This window comes from Gopherus flavomarginatus, chromosome 23, assembly GCF_025201925.1.
Source record: "Gopherus flavomarginatus isolate rGopFla2 chromosome 23, rGopFla2.mat.asm, whole genome shotgun sequence".
NCBI lineage: Eukaryota > Metazoa > Chordata > Testudines > Testudinidae > Gopherus > Gopherus flavomarginatus.
The window spans coordinates 17,617,144-17,632,217 of record NC_066639.1 but is presented as its reverse complement, the minus strand read 5'-3'; the positions used below and the strand labels follow the sequence as shown (position 1 = coordinate 17,632,217).

At 68.3% G+C, this 15,074-nt stretch overlaps 3 protein-coding genes and 1 long non-coding RNA gene across 18 annotated transcripts; 1 reads left to right on the top strand and 3 right to left on the bottom strand.

Moving 5' to 3' along the window:
* Positions 1–445: 445 nt before the first annotated feature.
* On the bottom strand, positions 446–4,490 carry LOC127039701 (transmembrane protein 272-like). Of its 2 annotated transcripts, none has more exons than XM_050933548.1 (5): positions 4,303–4,490; positions 1,704–1,792; positions 1,546–1,596; positions 1,257–1,454; positions 446–843 (listed from the first exon to the last, which is right to left on the bottom strand). In XM_050933548.1, exons 2-5 carry the CDS (start codon positions 1,780–1,782, stop codon positions 626–628), a joined length of 546 nt encoding a protein of 181 aa, XP_050789505.1. In that variant the 5' UTR covers positions 1,783–1,792; positions 4,303–4,490; the 3' UTR covers positions 446–625. The 2 variants fall into 2 exon arrangements, with proteins under 2 accessions (XP_050789505.1, XP_050789504.1); XM_050933547.1 differs by having other exon boundaries at positions 448–843; positions 1,704–1,806.
* Positions 4,491–5,085: 595 nt separating this feature from the next.
* LOC127039769 (uncharacterized) lies at positions 5,086–8,572 on the bottom strand. Its single transcript, XM_050933627.1, has 7 exons — positions 8,215–8,572; positions 7,781–8,028; positions 6,533–6,969; positions 5,975–6,408; positions 5,790–5,851; positions 5,619–5,728; positions 5,086–5,100 (listed from the first exon to the last, which is right to left on the bottom strand). The coding sequence occupies exons 2-7, from the start codon at positions 7,971–7,973 to the stop codon at positions 5,086–5,088; spliced, it is 1,251 nt and encodes a 416-aa protein (XP_050789584.1). The 5' UTR covers positions 7,974–8,028; positions 8,215–8,572.
* A 20-nt stretch (positions 8,573–8,592) lies between these two features.
* Positions 8,593–15,007, bottom strand: LOC127039785 (transmembrane 4 L6 family member 5-like). 14 transcript variants are annotated; one of them, XM_050933648.1, is made up of 6 exons: positions 14,489–15,007; positions 13,316–13,375; positions 13,147–13,250; positions 9,576–9,641; positions 9,248–9,414; positions 8,593–8,920 (listed from the first exon to the last, which is right to left on the bottom strand). In XM_050933648.1, exons 1-6 carry the CDS (start codon positions 14,754–14,756, stop codon positions 8,614–8,616), a joined length of 972 nt encoding a protein of 323 aa, XP_050789605.1. In that variant the 5' UTR covers positions 14,757–15,007; the 3' UTR covers positions 8,593–8,613. The 14 variants fall into 14 exon arrangements, 13 of the variants coding, with proteins under 13 accessions (XP_050789605.1, XP_050789606.1, XP_050789607.1 ...); XM_050933649.1 differs by having other exon boundaries at positions 13,095–13,198; XM_050933650.1 differs by lacking the exon at positions 13,147–13,250 and adding an exon at positions 13,043–13,146.
* On the top strand, positions 10,019–11,856 carry LOC127039787 (uncharacterized). Its single transcript, XR_007771322.1, has 3 exons — positions 10,019–10,116; positions 11,154–11,269; positions 11,531–11,856. It is a non-coding gene; the product is annotated as an uncharacterized LOC127039787 (long non-coding RNA).
* Positions 15,008–15,074: the final 67 nt, after the last annotated feature.

Sequence of the window (15,074 nt, the reverse complement as noted above, 5' to 3'; positions counted from 1 at the left end):
GCCAAGCTCCTTCCCCCCCCATCTCTCTCAGGGGTCCCCCATCCCCTTGGGGGAGGCAGGTCAAGGTCACCTTCTCTGCTGTACCATGGGGAGGGGAAGCTTGTGCCCCTGTGGGACAGTAGCTTTGGGGTCCCACAGCCCTCTTTTCCCAGCCCCACACTGCTATAGGCCCCCCATAAACTAACAACCTTCCCCTTTCTAGCCTCCCCCCGGCTGAAGCCCACAGCCCTAGGGCAGGCCCCTTGTCAGAGCTCAAGGGAGTCCACAGGGCTGCCCACTCCCTCAGGCTGAGGAGGGGCCCCCATCCTCCCCCCCAGCAGCTCCCCAAGCCTGGAGGAGGATACCCACAGGAAGGGTCTAGCTTACCCCACTTCGGGCCACAGCAGGCAGCCCTACCTGGACCCCACTGCCCTGAGGCGGGGGAGGCAGGAGAACCCCCATAGCTGCTACCCAAGCACGGGTCTGGCTCCAAGGGCTCTGCCTTAGGGGATCCTGGGAGTCTGGCTGAGGCATAGACACTCCAGGGGGCTGACGGGAGGTGCCCCACAGACAAGGATGACTCCGCTCACCAGCCGTGGTTCAGGTCTTTATTAACCCCCCTCTGTCTCCTCCCCCCCAGCCCCAGCTAGGGGTACCCGTCTCCCCGCTGCAGCCAGGGCAGCCGCGCCCGCAGCAGCAGCAGGCAGCCCAGGATGCCGAGAGCAGCCAGCAGCGTGACCCCCAGCCCCACGTACACCAACGTGGTGACCCAGAAGGCAAAGAGGTAGAGGAGTTGGTGGCAGAACTTCGGATCGTGGGGGTCCTTGTACTCTGGGGGGTAGATGGAGTAGACCCAGACATTACCTGGTGGGGGGAAGAGACTGGAGGTCAGAGGTCAAGGCTGGCTGGGGAGGGGGCCCCAAATTAGGGTGACCAGATGTCCCAATTTTATAGGGATAGCCCCCATTTGGGGGTCTCATATGGGCTACTATTACCCCCCCACCCCAGTCCTGTCACCCTACCCCAAATGCAGCCAAAGGGAGCCGATGCCAGGTCAGGAAGGGGCAAACCCAGCCAGGGGGAAGAGGACCAACCCAAAGGGGGCACAGAGACCCTCCCCAGCTAATCCCCCACGCCCTGCCCCAAGGCAGGGCGTGGGGAGCCAGGGCCCTAGCCTTAAAGCCAAGTAGCACAGCCCTTGGGGAAGGGGGGCAGTGGGAGCCAGGCGGGGCTCAGCCCCTCCCTGGGATAAAGGAGGGGTACCAGGGGGCGCTCACCAGCAATGAACCACGCGAAGAGAAAGAGCAGGAAAAGCGCCCTCCAGCCGCGGGCACCGGGGCTCAGCTGGGGGGGGTCCGTCCCATCACCACAGGGCAGGCAGCTGAGCAGCAGGAACAGCAGGACCGTGCTGCCCCCCACCAGTAGGTAATAGGGCAGGAGGTGCTGGCCGGGGCACTGGCCCAGGTACAGGGCTCCTGGCATGGGGGGAAGAGGGAGGTCAGTGCCCAGGCCAGCCCCTGCCCACGGGGGCCCCCACACAGGGTCAGATCAGCACCGGACACTCACCAATGACGATGCTGGCAATGGGCAGCGCCGAGACCACCACCTTCCCCAGGACTGGAAGAGACACACCAAGGTTAGGGGCAGGCGAGGGGGAAGGGTGGAGGTCAGCGAGCCCCTGCCCCCCCCCCCCACCAGGAGCCCCCAGGGGCCCCCACACTTACAGTTCAGGGCAGGGTGCACAGGGGACTCTGCAGTGCCTGGCAGTAGAGGGGCCCTGCTGCCATCTGGGTCCTCAGCCATGTCACGGGGTCTGGGCAGCGGGAGCTGGGGGGCACAGAGCGTGTTAGAGCTGGGGTGCCCCTCACTCCTGACCCACGGCCCCCGCTAGCCCAGCCCTGCCTGTGCCCCTCACTCCCGACCCCCGCTAGCCCAGCCCTGCCTGTGCCCCTCACTCCCGGCCCCCGCTAGCCCAGCCCTGCCTGTGCCCCTCACTCCCGGCCCCCGCTAGCCCAGCCCTGCCTGTGCCCCTCACTCCCGGCCCCCGCTAGCCCAGCCCTGCCTGTGCCCCTCACTCCCGGCCCCCGCTAGCCCAGCCCTGCCTGTGCCCCTCACTCCCGGCCCCCGCTAGCCCAGCCCTGCCTGTGCCCCTCACTCCCGGCCCCCGCTAGCCCAGCCCTGCCTGTGCCCCTCACTCCCGGCCCCCGCTAGCCCAGCCCTGCCTGTGCCCCTCACTCCCGGCCCCCGCTAGCCCAGCCCTGCCTGTGCCCCTCACTCCCGGCCCCCGCTAGCCCAGCCCTGCCTGTGCCCCTCACTCCCGGCCCCCGCTAGCCCAGCCCTGCCTGTGCCCCTCACTCCCGGCCCCCGCTAGCCCAGCCCTGCCTGTGCCCCTCACTCCCGGCCCCCGGCCCCCGCTAGCTCAGCCCTGCCTGTGCCCCTCACTCCCGGCCCCCGGCCCCCGCTAGCTCAGCCCTGCCTGTGCCCCTCACTCCCGGCCCCCGCTAGCCCAGCCCTGCCTGTGCCCCTCACTCCCGGCCCCCGCTAGCCCAGCCCTGCCTGTGCCCCTCACTCCCGGCCCCCGCTAGCCCAGCCCTGCCTGTGCCCCTCACTCCCGGCCCCCGCTAGCCCAGCCCTGCCTGTGCCCCTCACTCCCGGCCCCCGCTAGCCCAGCCCTGCCTGTGCCCCTCACTCCCGACCCCCGGCCCCCGCTAGCTCAGCCCTGCCTGTGCCCCTCACTCCCGGCCCCCGCTAGCCCAGCCCTGCCTGTGCCCCTCACTCCCGACCCCCAGCCCCCGCTAGCCCAGCCCTGCCTGTGCCCCTCACTCCCGGCCCCCGCTAGCCCAGCCCTGCCTGTGCCCCTCACTCCCAACCCCCGGCCCCCGCTAGCCCAGCCCTGCCTGTGCCCCTCACTCCCGACCCCCGGCCCCCGCTAGCCCAGCCCTGCCTGTGCCCCTCACTCCCGGCCCCCACTAGCCCAGCCCTGCCTGTGCCCCTCACTCCCGACCCACGGCCCCCGCTAGCCCAGCCCTGGGCTCCCCCAGCCCTGCCAGTGCCCCTCACTCCCGACCCACGGTCCCCGCTAGCCCAGCCCTGCCTGTGCCCCTCACTCCTGACCCACAGCCCCCGCTAGCCCAGCCCTGCCTGTGCCCCTCACTCCCAACCCACAGCCCCCGCTAGCCAGCCCCGCCTGTGCCCCTCACTCCCGACCGCCAGCCCCCGCTAGCCCAGCCCTGGGCTCCCCCAGCCCTGCCTGTGCCCCTCACTCCCGACCCACAGCCCCCGCTAGCCCAGCCCTGGGCTCCCCCAGCCCTGCCAGTGCCCCTCACTCCTGACCCACAGCCCCCGCTAGCCCAGGCCAGCTCTGCCAGTGCCCCTCACTCCCACCCCACAGCCCCTGCCAGCCCACCAATGAGCTGGGAATTGCTCCCTCACAACTCCTACCTTCAGTCTGTCTTATAGCCCCCTTCCTTGGGACTGGCCTTTTATAGCCCCCCGGCCCCACCCACTTAAGGTAAAGCAGGGCCCCTCTCCCACTCCTTATAAGGACATTTCCCATGGGGTGGGGGGGTGATGTCCAGGTGTGCCCTACCCTTAGCCCAGCTGAAACCACTCAAGGAGGAGCCTGGTTACAAATTGGTTTTATGGGCGAGAAGCTGGACTGGAAGCCAGGACTCCTGGGTTCTCTCCCCTGCTCTGGGATGGGAGTGGGGGCTGGTGGTCAGAGCAGCGGGCTGGGAGCCAGGACTCCTCGGTTCTCTCCCTGGCTCTGGGAGAGGAGTGGGGGCTAGTGGTTAGAGCAGGGGGGCTGGGAGCTAGGACTCCTGGGTTCTCTCCCTGACTCTGGGAGGGGAGTGGGGGCTGGTGGGGTCAGAGCAGCGAGCTGGATGGCTCATGTCACAATCTAGGCTGTATCTTGGGAACTTCCTGCTGCTATTTTCTGGTGAGCTGGACAGATAAAACGGCTTCCTGTAATAACAGCAGCTAAAGTCATGGGGTTTGAGGGGCGAGGCCTGTCCCCTCTGGGGGGTGCCAGCTCCCACCCGGCCCCAGGGCAGGGACTGGCTGGCTCAGGGGGTGGGGAATGGGGCAGGGGCCTGTCCCCTCTGGGGGGCGCCAGCTCCGTTCTGGGCCCATGACGGAAGTTGCTCCGTGGTGCATGTGTGGAATGAGTCTGTCTGATCTCAGCCCAGCTCATCACTCCCCACCCCCAGCACTAAACCACCCCACACCCACCATCAGCCCCAGCAGAGTGTGAGGGCCCAGGAGTCCCCACAGACGGAGCCCTCCTCTGCTGGGGGCCTGGCCTGAGGACTGGTCACCTACCCTCTGGGGGGGCCTCTGGCAGCTGTGACTCCCTGGGGGGCTCCAGGGAGAGAAACGGGCTGAGAACGTTTGCACTCCGCCCCTGCAGTGTGAGCCAGTGGCCAAACCACAGCAGTGAACAGCTGATCAGAGTCTGACTTCCTGCCCCATGTCACAGGGGGGCTGCGGGCACCAGTGCCCGCGGAGCTGGGGGGGCAGAGCCCAGGGCTGGGGGGGTAGGGGCTGTGGGGTGGGAGTGAGGGGCACCGGCAGGGCTAGGGGGGCAGGGGCTATGAGTCGGGAGTGAGGGGCACCGGCAGGGGCTACGAGTCGGGAGTGAGGGGCACCAGCAGAGCCGGGGGGAGGGCAGAGATGGAGTCCCAGGGAGCTGTGGGTCGGGAGTGAGGGGCCCCCCAGACTTTGGGGGGCGGGGGAGGCGTAGAACAGCAGGCAGTGTCGTGGCTCGGATGCGTTTGGGGAGCCCCCCAGCCCCGATTCCCTGTGACAATCCCAGACAATGAGACAGGTGGAGGTTTGTCCAGAACAGAGGCCGCAGTTCCCAGCTCCGCCCCCCGCGGAGTTCCCCACGGCCCCTCGGGTTTATTCAGGGTGGCTGGTGACACGGGGTGGGGGGGTGCTTGGTGCGTTGCACGAGCGCTGCTGTCTGTAAGCTCTGTGTCCCCGTGATCCCAGGCAGAGCTGGTCCCGGATGCCTGGGTTCCTGGGCGTGACAGGCAGGGAGGGGTCCGGAGGGGGTGGGCGGTTGTGGCGCGGCTCCTCAGGTCACGCTGGTGGCTGTTCGGCTCAGTGCTGGGTTTGCTGGAAACAGGGAACAAAGGGGGTAAATTCTCCCCAGGGAGACCCTATGGAGCCTCTTCCCCCCCCCTCCCTCCCGTGGCGTGGAAATGCGGCTGGCTCTGGGGTGGGGCGCAGGCTGTTTGTACAGGGAGCCCTCGCCGGTGCGGAGATGCGGCTGGCTCTGGGGTGGGGGGGGACGGTCTGTTTGTACAGGGATCCATCGCCGGTGCGGAGATGCGGCTGGCTCTGGGGTGGGGGGGGTCTGTTTGTACAGGGACCCGTCGCCGGAGTGGAGATGCGGCTGGCTCTGGGGTGGGGCGCGTGCTGTTTGTACAGGGACCCGTCGTCTGTGCGGAGATGCGGCTGGCTCTGGGGTGGGGCGCGTGCTGTTTGTACAGGGACCCGTCGTCTGTGCGGAGATGCGGCTGGCTCTGGGGTGGGGCGCGTGCTGTTTGTACAGGGATCTGTCGTCGGTGCGGAGATGCGGCTGGCTCTGGGGTGGGGCGCAGGCTGTTTGTACAGGGACCCCTCGCCGGTGCGGAGATGCGGCTGGCTCTGGAGTGGGGGGGGTCTGTTTGTACAGGGACTCGTCGTCTGTGCGGAGATGCGGCTGGCTCTGGGGTGGGGCGCAGGCTGTTTGTACAGGGATCTGTCGCCGGTGCGGAGATGCGACTGGCTCTGGGGTGGGGAGGGTCTGTTTGTACAGGGACCTGTCGTCTGTGCGGAGATGCGGCTGGCTCTGGGGTGGGGCGCAGGCTGTTTGTACAGGGATCTGTCGCCGGTGCGGAGATGCGGCTGGCTCTGGAGTGGGGCGCGGGCTGTTTGTACAGGGATCTGTCGCCGGTGCGGAGATGCGGCTGGCTCTGGGGTGGGGAGGGTCTGTTTGTACAGGGACCTGTTGTCTGTGCGGAGATGCGGCTGGCTCTGGGGTGGGGCGCAGGCTGTTTGTACAGGGATCTGTCGCCGGTGCGGAGATGCGGCTGGCTCTGGGGTGGGGTGCGGGCTGTTTGTACAGGGACCCGTCGTCTGTGCGGAGATGCGGCTGGCTCTGGGGTGGGGCGCATGCTGTTTGTACAGGGATCCGTCGCCGGTGCGGAGATGCGGCTGGCTCTGGGGTGGGGCGCAGGCTGTTTGTACAGGGATCTGTCGCCGGTGCGGAGATGCGGCTGGCTCTGGGGTGGGGCGCAGGCTGTTTGTACAGGGATCCGTCGCCGGTGCGGACATGCGGCTGGCTCTGGGGTGGGGCGCAGGCTGTTTGTACAGGGACTCGTCGTCTGTGCGGAGATGCAGCTGGCTCTGGGGTGGGGCGCGGGCTGTTTGTACAGGGATCTGTCGCCGGTGCGGAGATGCAGCTGGCTCTGGGGTGGGGCGCGGGCTGTTTGTACAGGGACCCGTCGCCGGTGCAGAGATGTGGCTGGCTCTGGGGTGGGGCACGGGCTGTTTGTACAGGGACCCGTCGCCGGTGCGGAGATGCGGCTGGCTCTGGGGTGGGGCGCGTGCTGTTTGTACAGGGATCTGTCGCCGGTGCGGAGATGCGGCTGGCTCTGGGGTGGGGCGCGGGCTGTTTGTACAGGGACCCGTCGTCGTCTGTGCGGAGATGCAGCTGGCTCTGGGGTGGGGCGCGGGCTGTTTGTACAGGGACCCGTCGTCTGTGCGGAGATGCGGCTGGCTCTGGGGTGGGGCGCGGGCTGTTTGTACAGGGACCCGTCGTCTGTGCGGAGATGCGGCTGGCTCTGGGGTGGGGCGCGGGCTGTTTGTACAGGGACCCGTCGTCTGTGCGGAGATGCGGCTGGCTCTGGGGTGGGGCGCGGGCTGTTTGTACAGGGACCTGTCGTCTGTACGGAGATGCGGCTGGCTCTGGGGTGGGGCACGGGCTGTTTGTACAGGGACCTGTCGTATGTACGGAGATGCAGCTGGGTCTGGGGTGGGGCGCGGGCTGTTTGTACAGGGACCCGTCGCCGGTGCGGAGATGCGGCTGGCTCTGGGGTGGGGCGCGGGCTGTTTGTACAGGGACCCGTCGTCGTCTGTGCGGAGATGCAGCTGGCTCTGGGGTGGGGGGGGTCTGTTTGTACAGGGACCCGTCGTCTGTGCGGAGATGCGGCTGGCTCTGGGGTGGGGCGCGTGCTGTTTGTACAGGGACCTGTCGCCGGTGCAGAGATGCGGCTGGCTCTGGGTTGGGGCACGGGCTGTTTGTACAGGGACCCGTCGTCGTCTGTGCGGAGATGCAGCTGGCTCTGGGGTGGGGCGCGGGCTCTTTGTACAGGGACCCGTCGTCTGTGCAGAGATGCGGCTGGCTCTGGGTTGGGGCACGGGCTGTTTGTACAGGGACCCGTCGTCGTCTGTGCGGAGATGCAGCTGGCTCTGGGGTGGGGTGCGGGCTGTTTGTACAGGACCCGTCGTGTGTGCGCAGATGCGGCTGGCTCTGGGGTGGGGCGCATGTTGTTTCTACAGGACCTGTCGTCTGTGCGGAGATGCGGCTGGCTCTGGGGTGGGGCGCATGTTGTTTGTACAGGGACCCGTCGTCTGTGCGGAGATGCGGCTGGCTCTGGAGTGGGGCGCGGGCTGTTTGTACAGGGATCTGTCGCCGGTGCGGAGATGCGGCTGGCTCTGGGGTGGGGTGCGGGCTCTTTGTACAGGACCTGTCGTCTGTGCGGAGATGCGGCTGGCTCTGGGGTGGGGCGCATGCTGTTTGTACAGGGACCTGTCGTCTGTGCGGAGATGCGGCTGGCTCTGGGGTGGGGCGCGGGCTGTTTGTACAGGGACTCGTCGCCGGTGCGGAGATGCGGCTGGCTCTGGGGTGGGGCGCGGGCTGTTTGTACAGGGATCTGTCGTCTGTGCGGAGATGCGGCTGGCTCTGGGGTGGGGCGCGGGCTGTTTGTACAGGGACCCGTCATCTGTGCGGAGATGCGGCTGGCTCTGGGGTGGGGCGCGGGCTGTTTGTACAGGGACCTGTCGCTGGTGCGGAGATGCGGCTGGCTCTGGGGTGGGGCGTGGGCTGTTTGTGCAGGGAGCTGTCGTGGGTGCGGAGATGGGGCTGGCTCTGGGGTGGGGCACGGGCTGTTTGTACAGGGACCCGTCGCCGGAGCGGAGATGGGGCTGTCTCTGGGGTGGGGCGCGGGCTGTTTGTACAGGGACCCGTCGCCAGTGCGGAGATGGGGCTGGCTATGGGGTGGGGCGTGGGCTGTTTGTACAGGGAGCTGTCGTGGGTGCGGAGATGCGGCTGGCTCTGGGGTGGGGCACGGGCTGTTTGTACAGGGACCCGTCGCCGGTGCGGAGATGGGGCTGGCTCTGGGGTGGGGCGCGGGCTGTTTGTACAGGGACCTGTCGCTGGTGCGGAGATGCGGCTGGCTCTGGGGTGGGGCGCGGGCTGTTTGTACAGGGACCCGTCGCCAGTGCGGAGATGGGGCTGGCTATGGGGTGGGGCGTGGGCTGTTTGTACAGGGAGCTGTCGTGGGTGCGGAGATGCAGCTGGCTCTGGGGTGGGGCACGGGCTGTTTGTACAGGGACCCGTCGCCGGTGCGGAGATGGGGCTGGCTATGGGGTGGGGCACGGGCTGTTTGTACAGGGATCTGTCGCCGGTGCGGAGATGCGGCTGGCTCTGGGGTGGGGCGCGGGGCCGGCTCGGCTGTGGGGTCTGACCTTGGGGCCCCTGTCCTGTTTCTTGTTGCAGGTCCCGCAGAGGCAGCCGAAGAGGCCGTTCAGCACCTGCACCCTGCAGAGCAGCAGCTCCATCAGCGCCGCTACCAGCACCAGGGAGAAGAGGATCACGTTGAACCGGATCACGCCGGGCGGGTTCACACACGCGTCCCACGTCGAGGTGTTGAACAGGTAGCTCTGCTCGCTGCACGGACAGAGAGGGGCTGGCCAGGTGCCCCCGGGCCTGGTGCCCCCGAACCCCGACCCGCTGTACCCCAGCTCTGCCAGAGCCCTTCGACCCTGAGCCACCGGCCCCCTGGCTCTGCCAGATGCCCCCTGCCCTGCCACCCCCTGGCTCTGCCGCTTCCCCCCGCCCCGCCGCCCCCTGGCTCTGCCAGTGCCCCCCGCCCCGCCGCCCCCTGGCTCTGCCACTTCCCCCTGCCCCACAGCCCCCTGGCTCTGCCGGTGCCCCCCGCCCCACAGCCCCCTGGCTGTGCCGGTGCCCCCCGCCCCGCTGCCCCTGCCGTCCCACCTGAGCTCCTCGTGGGTGCTGCGGAAGGGCTGTGCCCATGTACTGAGGCTGCCGTTGGCCTCCTGCACCTGGCACAGGGGCCCGTTCACCAGCCCCAGGGCGGAGACGCTCACGGCGTAGACAGAGCCGGCCACCCCCACCAGGGCGAAGAGGATGGACAGGAACATCTGGGGGAGGGGGGACCCCGTTAGTGCTGGGGATCCGATGCGGCTAGTGCCATCGGAGGAGCATGGGAGCAAAGACCCTGTTGGGGACGGGGGAAGAGCCTCAGCTCCCAGCGGTGGGGAGAGACTGGGGGGGGCTTGGGGGGCTACAGGGTGTCACTCACCCCACAGCGGTTCCCGCAGCAGCCCTGCCGGCCGGTCGCCTGGATGTGGATCGCTGGGATCAGAATCTGGGGAGAGAGAGAGTCAGTGGGGGGGGCCCAGCCCCCCTCCCCTCCTCCAGCCCCCCCAGCCCCGGGCTCACCATGGCGCCGCCCCCGACGAGGCCCCCCTGTTGCAGCACCTCGGGGGGGGAGCAGCCGGCCCCCGCCCTGCACGTACGGGTGTCCCAGTCGGGGAAGCAGAGCAGCAGGTTACAGATGGTGCAGGTCAGGGCCAGGGGCCAGAGCCCCACGCCCACCACCCGGGAGCACTTCCCTGTGCACATCGTGCCCACTGGCGGGGGGGCGGCAGGGCCTGGGGGTTATACCCCGGGGGGGTGCCCTGGGCAGCCACGCCTCCCGCCACGCCCGCTGGAGCTTGCTCCCAGGGCACAGACGCCTGGCACCCAGCCTGGGGTGAGCGGAGGGTCACAGCTGGGGAGGAGGGGTTTGCACTGAGGGTGTTTGTTAGCATGGGGGGGTGTTATTGTAGGGTCGCATTGCGGTATGAGGCCAGGCTGGGCAGACTGGGCAGCGTAGGGTCCCTCAGGAGGGGGTTGTTATTGTAGGGTCTCATTGTGGTAGGAGGCCAGGCTGGGGAGACTGGGCAACGTAGGATCCCTCGGGGCGGGGTGTTATTGTAGGGTCTCATTGCGGTCAGAGGCCGGGGGGGGGCAGAGTGGGCAGCGTAGGATCCCTCGGGGCGGGGTGTTATTGTAGGGTCTCATTGCGGTCAGAGGCCGGGCTGGGCAGACTGGACAGCGTAGGGTCCCTCGGGGCGGGGTGTTATTGTAGGGTCTCATTGTGGTAAGAGACCGGGCTGGGCAGACTGGGCATCGTAGGGTCCATCGGTTGTAGGGTTGTTATTGTAGGGTCTCATTGCGGTAAGAGGCCGGGCTGGGCAGCGTAGGGTCCCTCGGGGTGGGGTGTTATTGTAGGGTCTCACTGTGGTAAGAGGCCAGGCTGGGCAGAGTGGGCAGCGTAGGGTCCCTCGGGGTGGGGTGTTATTGTAGGGTCTCACTGCAGTAAGAGGCTGGGCTGGGCAGACTGGGCAGCGTAGGATCCATCGGGTGTAGGGTTGTTATTGTAGGGTCTCATTGCGGTAAGAGGCTGGGCTGGGCAGCGTAGGGTCCCCCAGGGTGGGGTGTTATTGTAGGGTCTCATTGCGGTCAGAGGCTGGGCGGGGCAAACTGGGCAGCGTAGGGTCCCTCGGGAGGGGGTTGTTATTGTAGGGTCTCATTGCGGTCAGAGGCCAGGCTGGGCAGACTGGGCAGCGTAGGGTCCCTCGGGAGGGGGGGTGTTATTGTAGGGTCTCATTGCGGTAAGAGGCCGGGCTGGGCAGACTGGGCAGTGTAGGGTCCCTCGGGACGGGGTGTTATTGTAGGGTCTGATTGCGGTAAGAGGCCAGGCTGGGCAGACTGGGCAGCGTAGGGTCCCTCGGGGCGAGGTGTTATTGTAGGGTCTCATTGCGGTATGAGGCCAGGCTGGGCAGCGTAGGGTCCCTTGGGGGGGGTTGTTATTGTAGGGTCTCACTGCGGTAAGAGTCCGGGCTGGGCAGACTGGACAGCGTAGGGTCCCTTGGGGCGGGGTGTTATTGTAGGGCCTCATTGCGGTAAGAGGCTGGGCTCGGCAGAGTGGGCAGCGTAGGGTCCCTCGGGGTGCGGTGTTATTGTAGGGTCTCATTGCGGTAAGAGGCTGGGCGGGGCAGACTAGGCAGTGTAGGGTCCCTCGGGACGGGGTGTTATTGTAGGGTCTCATTGCGGTAAGAGGCCGGGCTGGGCACACTGGGCAGCGTAGGTCCCTTGGGGGGGGGGGTTGTTATTGTAGGGTCTCATTGCGGTCAGAGGCCAGGCTGGGCAGACTGGGCAGCATAGGGTCCCTTGGGGCGGGGTGTTATTGTAGGGTCTCATTGTGGTAAGAGAACGCTGGGCGTTATTGTAGGGTCTCATTGTGGTAAGAGGCCGGGCTGCGCAGAGTGGGCAGCGTAGGGTCCCTCGGGGTGGGGTGTTATTGTAGGGTCTCATTGCGGTCAGAGGCCGGGCTGGGCAGAGTGGGCAGCGTAGGGTCCCTCGGGGTGGGGTGTTATTGTAGGGTCTCATTGCGGTCAGAGGCCGGGCTGCGCAGAGTGGGCAGCGTAGGGTCCCGGGGATGGGGGGGCTGTTATTGTAGGGTCTCAGGAGTGGGGATGGGATGCTGGGACTCCAGCATCACGGGTGGCTTGTGTACCGCCCCCCCCAGCCGGCCCCTGGAGCTCCGGGCCCAGCTCTCGGTTCAGGGCAGAGTGGCCACGTGCCCGGGGACGCCCCAGGGCAAAGGAGACGTCATGGGGTTAGCGGCCACATTCCTGCTATCGCATCACCCCACCCCAGCGCCAAGGCCACCGGCGATGGAGGGAGAGAACCCAGGAGTCCTGGCTCCCAGCCCCCCTGCTCTGACCCACCAGCCCCCACTCCCCTCCCAGAGCCAGGGAGAGAACCCAGGAATCCTGGCTCCCAGCCCCCCTGCTCTGACCCACCAGCCCCCACTCCCCTCCCAGAGCCAGGGAGAGAACCCAGGAGTCCTGGCTCCCAGCCCCCCTGCTCTGACCCACCAGCCTCCACTCCCCTCCCAGAGCCAGGGAGAGAACCCAGGAGTCCTGGCTCCCAGCCCCCCTGCTCTGACCCTCCAGCCCCCACTCCCCTCCCAGAGCTGGGGAGAGAACCCAGGCGTCCTGGCTCCCAGCCCCTCCTGCTCTGACCCACCAGCCCCCACTCCCCTCCCAGAGCCAGGGAGAGAACCCAGGAGTCCTGGCTCCCAGTCCCCCTGCTCTGACCCACCAGCCCCCACTCCCCTGCCAGAGCTGGGGAGAGAACCCAGGAGTCTTGGCTCCCAGTCCCCCAGCCGGAGCAGGGAGGGGGGGCGGATTGGGCTGGGAGTGTCACGGGGGAGTTTTCCTGGGCCTGGCTGCACTGGTGTGGGGAGAGCAGGGGGGTGACATCACTTGAGGAGACACCTGAGCAAGGAGGGGCTGGGGGAGACGCTGGACGGGGGGTTCAGTGGGGGGCTGGTCGGGGAAGCAGAGGGGTCCCCCGGGCTGGGGTCTGTTCCTGTCTAATAAACCTTCCATGTTACAGGCCTCCTGAGTGTCCCGGTGCATCGCAGGAGCTGGGGGTGCAGGGCCCTGACTCCCCCCCCCGTGCAGTGATGTGGGGCTGGGATCCCTCACGCAGGGGGCGTGGGTGGTGCCAGACGGTGCCAGGCGCCCGTGTCCTGGAGCCATAAACCATCACAAGGGTCATTAATAGCTCAGGGCATCGATCGGCGCTGTCAGCAGTGACACACGTAGCCCGCGCAGCGCCTCCGCCTGAGAACCCCCCGGCCAGGCGCAGACAGCGCCCACCTCTGGGGCGGGGCGGCCGGGGACCCCTCGCCCGGCGCTGAGATGCGCCCACCTCTGGGGCGGGGCGGCCGGGGACCCCTCGCCCGGCGCTGAGATGTGCCCACCTCTGGGGCGGGGCGGCCGGGGACCCCTCGCCCGGCGCTGAGATGTGCCCACCTCTGGGGCGGGGCGGCCGGGGACCCCTCGCCCGGCGCTGAGATGTGCCCACCTCTGGGGCGGGGCGGCCGGGGACCCCTCGCCCGGCGCTGAGATGTGCCCACCTCTGGGGCGGGGCGGGGCGGCCGGGGACACAGGGACCTCTCGCCTGGTGCTGAGATGCGGCCACCTCTGGGGCGGGGCAGCTGGGGACACAGGGACCCCTCACCTGGTGCTGAGATGCAGCCACCTCTGGGGTGGGGCGGTCGGGGACCCCTCGCCCGGCACTGAGATGTGCCCACCTCTGGGATGGCTGGGGACACAGGGACCCCTCACCTGGTGCCGAGATGCAGCCACCTCTGGGGCGGGGCAGCCGGCGACCCCTCACCTGGTGCTGAGATGTGCCCACCTCTGGGGCGGGGTGGCCGGGGACCCCTCGCTCGGCGCTGAGATGTGCCCACCTCTGGGGCGGGGTGGCCGGGAACACAGAGACCCCTCACCTGGTGCTGAGATGCGGCCACTTCTGGGGTGGGGAGGCCAGGGACCCCTCGCCCGGCGCTGAGATGTGGCCACCTCTGGGGCGGGGCGGCCGGTAACCCAGGCACCCATTACCCAGAGCTGAGATGCAGCCACCTCTAGGGTGGGGCGGCCGGTTACCCAGAGACCCCTCGCCCAGCGCTGGGATGCAGCCACCTCTGGAGCGGAGCAGACGGGGACACAGGGAAACCTCACCTGGTGCCGAAATGCGGCCATCTCTGGGGGCGGGGCGGCTGCTTACCTAGGGACCCCTTGCCCAGCGCTGAGATGCTCCCACCTCTGGGGCGGGGCAGCCAGTTACCCAGGGACCCCCTCACCTGGTGCCAAGATGCAGCTACCTCTGGGGCAGAGTGGCCAATGACACAAGGACCCCTTGCCTGGCACCAAGATGCAGCCACCCTTGGGGCAGGGCGACCGGTTACTCAGGGACCCCTCGTCCGGCGCTGAGATGCAGCCACCTCTGGGGCGGGGCAGCTGGTTACCCAGGGACCCCTCGCCCAGTGCTGAGATGCAGCCACCTCTGGGGCGGGGCGGCCGGTGACACAGGGACCCCTCGCCTGGCGCTGAGATGCAGCCACCTCTGGGGCGGGGCGGCCGGTGACACAGGGACCTCTCGCCTGGCGCTGAGATGCAGCCACCTCTGGGGCGGGGCGGCTGGTTACCCAGGGACCCCTCGCCCAGTGCTGAGATACTCCCACCTCTGGGGCGGGGCGGCCGGTGACACAGGGACCTCTCGCCTGGCGCTGAGATGCAGCCACCTCTGGGGTGGGGTGGCCAGGTGGCCAGAGATACGGGGACCCCTCGCCCGGCACTGAGATGTGGCCACCTCTGGGGCAGGGTGGCCGGGTACACAGGGACCCCTCGCCCGGTGCCGAGATGCAGCCAGCTGTGGGGCAGGGCGGCCGGGTACACAGGGACCCCTCGCCCGGTGCCGAGATGCAGCCAGCTCTGGGGTGGGGTGGCCGGTAACCCAGGGACCTGTTACCCAGTGCTGAGATGTGGCCACCTGTAGGGTGAGGCGGCCGGTTACCCAGGGACCCCTCGCCCAGTGCTGGGACGCGGCCACCTCTGGGGCGGGGCGGCCGGTTACGCATCCTAGTTCCAAGATGCGCCCAGCTCTGGAGTGGGGTGCCTGTCCGTAACGGGGTTCAGTCCCCCATTCTCTCTGGCTGTATCTGTGACACAGACAGGGCCATTAAGCCATAAAGGGGCCTGGCCTGCCTGTGGGGTGAACCCCCAGAGCCGCTCCCATGGCTGCCCTCTGGGCACGTGCTGCTGCTCCTAGGCCTCCCCTGCCGATCGGGGCTGGGCGTGGCAGCCCCCCCGCTGCGGAGGCCCTGGGGGCACGTCTCGGGGTGCCTGGCTCTGTCTCCCCCACTCCCCACTGGCTGCGTTTCGGGGTGCCGTCACTG

Coding starts and splice junctions, on each gene's coding strand:
- LOC127039701 (XM_050933548.1), bottom strand. CDS start 1,782: ATGGCTGAGGACCCAGATGGCAGCAGGGCCCCTCTACTGCCAGGCACT. Junction 1,597..1,703: donor TGTGCACCCTGCCCTGAACT/GTAAGTGTGGGG, acceptor TGTCTCTTCCAG/TCCTGGGGAAGGTGGTGGTC. Junction 844..1,256: donor CTTCGCGTGGTTCATTGCTG/GTGAGCGCCCCC, acceptor TCCCCCCACCAG/GTAATGTCTGGGTCTACTCC.
- LOC127039769 (XM_050933627.1), bottom strand. CDS start 7,973: ATGACGGGTCCCTGTACAAACAGCCCGCGCCCCACCCCAGAGCCAGCC. Junction 6,970..7,780: donor CATCTCCGCACAGACGACAG/GTCCCTGTACAA, acceptor TACATACGACAG/GTCCCTGTACAAACAGCCCG. Junction 6,409..6,532: donor CATCTCCGCACCGGCGACGG/GTCCCTGTACAA, acceptor CACCGGCGACAG/ATCCCTGTACAAACAGCCCG.
- LOC127039785 (XM_050933648.1), bottom strand. CDS start 14,756: ATGCGTAACCGGCCGCCCCGCCCCAGAGGTGGCCGCGTCCCAGCACTG. Junction 9,415..9,575: donor GCTGCGGGAACCGCTGTGGG/GTGAGTGACACC, acceptor CCCCTCCCCCAG/ATGTTCCTGTCCATCCTCTT. Junction 8,921..9,247: donor AGCACCCACGAGGAGCTCAG/GTGGGACGGCAG, acceptor CTGTCCGTGCAG/CGAGCAGAGCTACCTGTTCA.